The 6,395-nt window shown below is 39.0% G+C and overlaps 1 protein-coding gene across 1 annotated transcript in view; it reads left to right on the forward strand.

Annotated features, from left to right (window-relative positions):
- Positions 1 to 5,949, forward strand: part of LOC124606283 (glutamate receptor ionotropic, NMDA 2B-like) — a 727,746-nt gene extending 721,797 nt beyond the window's left edge. Inside the window, exon 15 of the mRNA XM_047138265.1 lies at positions 5,522 to 5,949. Coding sequence (XP_046994221.1) covers positions 5,522 to 5,564 — 43 coding nt within the window. The 3' untranslated portion in view covers positions 5,565 to 5,949. The remainder of the gene's footprint in view (positions 1 to 5,521) is intronic.
- Positions 5,950 to 6,395: the final 446 nt, after the last annotated feature.

Raw genomic sequence — 6,395 nt, forward strand, 5'->3', positions numbered from 1 at the left:
ATGGCACATGACAAATGAAGTAGGTCATAAGGAGCAGAGTGGCTCAAATAAGGATGGCATTCCTGGCCAAAATAAGTCTACTAGTATAAACATCAGCCTCAATTTTAGGGAAAATTCCTCAAAATGTGTGTCTGGAACACAGCACTGTACAGAAGTGAATCAAGGACTGTAGGAAAACTGGAAAAGAGAAGAATCAAAATGTTTCAGATGTGGTGCTTTAGTAGAATGTTGAGAATTAGAAGATAAGAAATGAGGAAGTTCCTTGCAGAATCTGTGAGGATAGGAGTTTGTGGAAAACATTGACAACAAGAAGAAACAGGATAATGGGATATGTGTTACAACATCAAGAAATAAATTCCATAATACTATAGGAGTGTGTATAGGGTAAAAGTTGAGTGGGAAGACAGAGACTGAAATATATCCAACAAATAATTGAGGGTGTTGAATAAAAGTTCTACATGAGATGAAGAGGTTTGTGCAGCAGAGGAATTTATGGTGCACCATATGGTGAAGCCATGTGGAGGGGCATGAGACAAGCACATCACTCTCCTGGTCACTGTAGGTTTCCAGACCTTGAACCTACTACTTCCAATTTAAGAAGTCCCTCAATTGGCTTCACAAGGTGTAGCAGTTTGCCTACTTTGTTTCTTCATTGATTTGTTGTCCTCGGTGTTGACATACTGTGTTGCTACACTAGCTGAAAAATGGGGTTTGGAAGTAAACACTGACTACTTTGAATTATGAAGTTGAGAGATGCACATTTGCATTTCACAGATGTATACTTTCAGTTTCCACAACCCCACATATACACATTTAATATGGCCAGTGCACTATTGTTTAAACTTTCCAAAAGCCTCATTAATAGTTTGCAGGGGAACATCCACATACTGCTACAATAGTTTACTATTGAACATCTACGACCAGTAGAAACCTAACAACCACAAAGGTTCACAGTTCTTGAAGAATAGACAGGTACGTATGGAGCAGACACTGTCATTGTTTTAACACATGGCCTAATTGTCTAACACTTATTTCAAAGTTATGTTGAAGCATTGTTGTTCTAACCAACGCAGGCTCCTCGTCTGAAACTCGGCTGTGGAGTGACTGTCTCATGACCAAAAATGGGCCCTTATATATCTTCACAATAATGGGTGCTGAAACTTCACATTGTTTGAAGTTAAATTTACAGAAATTACAATAAAAACTTAACTCATTAAATTAACTGGAAACATCAAAGCATTGTTTTTTTTAACAGTTTCTTCTACTACAAGGTTTAGGCCAAATTATTTGTTTAAATCATGAAATTAACAAATATGGTTATGCAAACAATACTTTTGACAAAACTGTTAACTACTTTGGAATTCATGATGGGCTGGTTTTGCTAACATGTTTTCAAATAGAGCCGTACAGAATTTATATTTGTTTATAAGTCAACAATAGAATTTAAGTTATGAAACAATTACTGATTTTGCCTTATAATGAAAGATACTATCTACGAATAGTCAAAATAAATCAGAAAATCAACTAAGCACAAAATTAGATCTGGTGTTATATTTTTTAAATGTGAGGGCCAACCTTTCTCTTCTATGAAAATGCAGATTATATTCACATATGTTAATGGGACTTCATTCAAAATAGAAAAAATGAATTTTAAGGAGGCAGAGGGCAAACCAGAGGGGAAGTAAAACTATCCCAGCTTGCTCCATCACAAAGGCTATGTACATTCTATTCCAGTCCTCTCACCAAGAAAGAATTCCTGTCTGTTGTCTGAATTGAACTGAAGTCCATATATGGCACTCACTGCTCAGCTACAGAAGTGGACATACATGGCTGTTGTCTGCTGACAACCTTATAAAGAATGTCATTCTGAACTTTAGACTGGAAGCACAGTCCATATGGAAATTACTCTTACATTTAGTACTGTGCATATGAATTTCATTGTACCAGTATGTCGCAAATTTACTTTTATTATTAAACACAATTACCATTAAAGAGTAAATGTTTTGTCACATAAATACAGTAATATCAAGGTTCTTAAGGAGGTTTCTGCTAGGTGTTCTATTATAAGCTTAGCATACACGATCCGGTCACATTAATGTGATCCCACCAATGTTCAACATCAACATGCAATAATCACTCAATTACAGCAGATGGCAGCACTAGTAGTGAAGGTCATATAAAGTGTGTCTGGGGGATGCAGTAAACCGCACAGTCATTGTCGTAATGTGAAAACAGAGTGATTTATATGACATCCAAAAGGATGTTACATTGGCTTTCAGGCCAAGGGTGGAAGCATTTCTGAAATAGCTATGTTTGTAAACTGTTCATGTGCCACCACGGTTAAAGTATACCACGTGTGGCAAAAGGGCACTATCCCAAACTGGCTCTGAGACAGCTGTGGTGCACCATGGGCCATAGATGACAGCCGTGAACAAAAACTGTGAATATGAATATGGATATACAGCTGTTGAGCAATTGACCACCAAGATTAACCAAGGGCTACCAACAGTTTCCAGTTTCTCGTTACTGATCATTCAGCAAACATTTCTGTGTATGGACCTCCGCAGCACGTGCCTGCTTCATGCACCAATATTGACTGCTGTTCATGGGCAATGAAGGCTGGACTTTGCACATGAGTACTGCAACTGAACAACCACTGAGTGGTGACAGATGACCTTTCCAGCTGAATCACATTTTCTACTCCATTTGTCAGATGGACGGTGGCATGTATGATGTGAAACTTCTGATAGCAAACAGGCTGTAAGAATATTGGAAGCGTCCTGGCCAGGGGGCATGCCCTGGGTGATCTCATCATTCTGGAAAGCATAATGGATCAACACAAGTATGCATCTATCCTTGGGGACCATGTCCATCCACACATGCAGTTTGTTTTTCCTCAGGATGAGGCATCTGTCAGCAAAATGCTGCAATGTGTCACACAGTTTCCAGTGTACATGCATGGTTCGAAGACCACCAGGATGAGTTTACTGTACTTCCAGGGCCACCAAACTCTCTGGATTTCAACCCAATTGAGAATCTGCAGGACCACCTCAGTCAGGCAGTTTGTACCTTGGATCCTCAACCAAGAAACCTTGTGCAGCTGGCCATGACACTGAAGTCAGCATGGCTTTCACTTTCCTTTCTGTACCTTCCATAACATCGATGACACTCTCCCTGCACATCTCACAGCTGACCGCACTGCAAAAGGGAGTTATTCAGGTTTTTGACAAGTGATCACATTAATGTGACTGGACAGTATATTATTACTGCATGCTTTTGTGGAATAAACTCTTTTTTTTTTTTTTTTTTTTTTTTTTTACCTTTCTTCCCTGGAAGATTGTAGCATAGTACAGTTATTACTGACAGTATGAAAATGTGTACTAGCAATCTGATGTACAAGCAACAAGTCAGACAGATTTTTAAGTGCAAGGAAGACAGAACTGCATTTTTTTAATAACTTTTCCAAATTCTTGCCCAGTTTCAGTCTGTTATTCATCAGGATGTCTGTCAATTTCATACACAGAGTTTCATGTAGTATGGATCCACTGATCTCTATTTCTGGTACCTGCAACTATTTGTACTTGTCTGGAACTGTGTAATTGAGTTTTTGTAAGATTAAGAATAAGAATTATTTGTTGTGAACCAGTTTTAAGTTAGTCATGGAATGCTCCTGGCTGTGTATATGGATGTGTTTGGTCCCTTTCCCAGTGCAGTTATACACTATGTGATCAAAAGTATCCAGACACCCCCAAAAACAAATGTTTTTCATATTAGGTGCATTGTGCTGCCACCTACTGCCAGGTACACCATATCAGTGACCTCAGTAGTCATTAGGCACGATGAGGGAGCAGAATGGGGCTCTCTGTGTACTTCGAACATGGTCTTGTAATTGGATGTCACTTGTACCTCTGTACACAAGATTTCAACACTCCTAAGCATCCCTAGGCCCACTGTTTCTGATGTGATAATGAAGTGGAAACATGAAGGGACATGTACAGCACAAAAGTGTACAGGCCAACCACGTCTGTTGACTGACAGAGACTAACGACAGTTGAAGAGGGTCGAAAGTGTAATAGGCAGACATCTATCCAGTCCATCACACAAGAATTCCAAACTGCATCAGCATCCACTGCAAGTACTATGATGTTTATGAGGGAGGTGAGAAAACTTGGATTTCATGGTCAAGCGGGTTCTCATAAGCCACACATCAGGCTGATAAATGCCAAACAAAGCCTCGGTTGGTGTAAGGAGTGTAAACATTGGATGATTGAACAGTGGAAAAATGTTGTGTGGATGACGAATCACGGTACAAAATGTGGCTATCCGATGGCAGGGTGTGGGTATGGTGAATACCCAGTGAACATCATCTGCCAGCATGTGTAGTGCCAACAGTAAAATTTGGAGTTGGTGATGTTATGGTGTGGTCATGTTTTTCATGGAGGGGGCTTGCAACCCTTGTTGTTTTGCATAGCACTATCACAGCACAGGCCTACATTGAAGTTTTAAGCACCTTCTTTCTTCCCACTGTCGAAGAGCAATTTGAGGATGGCAATTGCATCTTTCAGCACAATCAAGCACCTGTTCATAATGCACGGTCTCTGATGGAGTGGTTACACGACAATAACAACCCTATAATGGACTGGCCTCCACAGAGTCCTGACCTGAATCCTGTAGAACACCTTTGTGATGTTTTGGAACACTGACTTTGTGCCAGGCCTCACCAACCGACATCGATACCTCTCCCCTGTGCAGCACTCCATGAAGAATGGGCTGCCATTCCCCAAGAAACCTTCCGGCATCTGTTTGAACATATGCCTGTGAGAGTGGAAACTGTCATCAAGGCTAAGGGTGGGCGAACACCTTATTGAATTACAGCATTACTGATGGAAGGAGCCACGAAGTTGTAAGTCATTTTCAGAAAGGTGACCGGATACTTTTGATCACATAGTGTATCATCAGCAAATAGCACAGTTTTTCGAGAGACCTCAGATGTCTTTGGTAAATGATTACATCCAAGTTACATAAGACATTATTGATTCCCCATACTAAATTTGTTGATGTGGCCCCTTGTTTTCTGTTGTTGAAATATGACTCCATCATTGCAAGTTAGGTAGTGTCTTTAACCCATGATGTAGGAAGACAGACATTCCTTTCAGAGTAGCGCAGTTGTCCATGTGTTCACTAATAAACAATGCATCTTTGGTAGTTTAGTTATGGTGACTGCCTGCCAATTTTAATGTGCTTGACCACTGTTCAAGGATTCCTTTTTTTTAAGTGATAGTCTTTCCTCATACCATTTGTCATCAGTTGCAATAGTCTCCATTATTATAGAAGAATGCAGGTGCCTTAGTCATTGATCCAGGAATCAAGAGTAATGAACAAAATATTCTAGAGACTCTGTAATTCGCTTCACTTTTAAAAGTTTCCAATTATTTTTAAACTACTCTTGTTAATGTTATTGCACTATCTTGTTCAACCTAACCTCATGTTTCTGAGTGATGTTCCTCTTCTTCTATTACAGGCCATGCAGAACTGAAATAGCAGAAATGGAAACTGTACTGTGATTCATGTGCTAATTGGTGTGTTGGCTGGTCCAATATATTTTCTCATAGCAACAGTAAAGTATTCCTAAACCAACGAAATGAAATTTGTGAGATAAATCTAAAGCTGATAAAGACAAGCTAACTTTGTACACATAACACTTCATGAAAGGTGTAAATATTTTAGTGGAAAAAAGAAACAGAGCAGCAGCAAAAATACATTATGTAGAAAATCAAGAAAAGGGTTTTCAGTTTTAAAAAAACATGTACTACCTAATATTGGGCAGTATATGGTAATGAATAAAATGCATGTACTAAAGGGCGTAAACATAACATATTTTTTGTGAACCTGTGCATTTGCAGGTGTGAGTGTGTGCATATGTGTGTGTTTTGTGTGTGTGTGTGTGTGTGTGTGAGAGAGAGAGAGAGAGAGAGAGAGAGAGAGAGAGAGAGAGAGAGAGAGAGAGAGAATACACTTGCATCACCCCAGAATGACCATCTTGTGCGCAACTACATATTTCAATTATGCAAATGATTGTTTTATTGTATTATGAACCACTGAATTTGCATTCTTTTAGACAGCTTTTAACCATATGATATGTAACTGTTGAAATACCACATAATCGTTTGTTTAATTGTGCAATGAAAAACCAAAATGCTCAAAAAATCAAAATGGTGCTACCCATGTAATAATGAGACAGCTGAATTGCAGTTGCAAATCCAACAGAATATGTTAACTGTTCTTGTTCATGCACATGTGCCATGTTATGACTTACAGTTGTTGTTAAATTACTATTTTTAATGTTGTTAATGTCACGAGCAGCTATGTTCTTATGTCATATACATTAAAATACA

The sequence above is a fragment of the Schistocerca americana genome, chromosome 3 (assembly GCF_021461395.2).
Source record: "Schistocerca americana isolate TAMUIC-IGC-003095 chromosome 3, iqSchAmer2.1, whole genome shotgun sequence".
Lineage (NCBI taxonomy): Eukaryota > Metazoa > Arthropoda > Insecta > Orthoptera > Acrididae > Schistocerca > Schistocerca americana.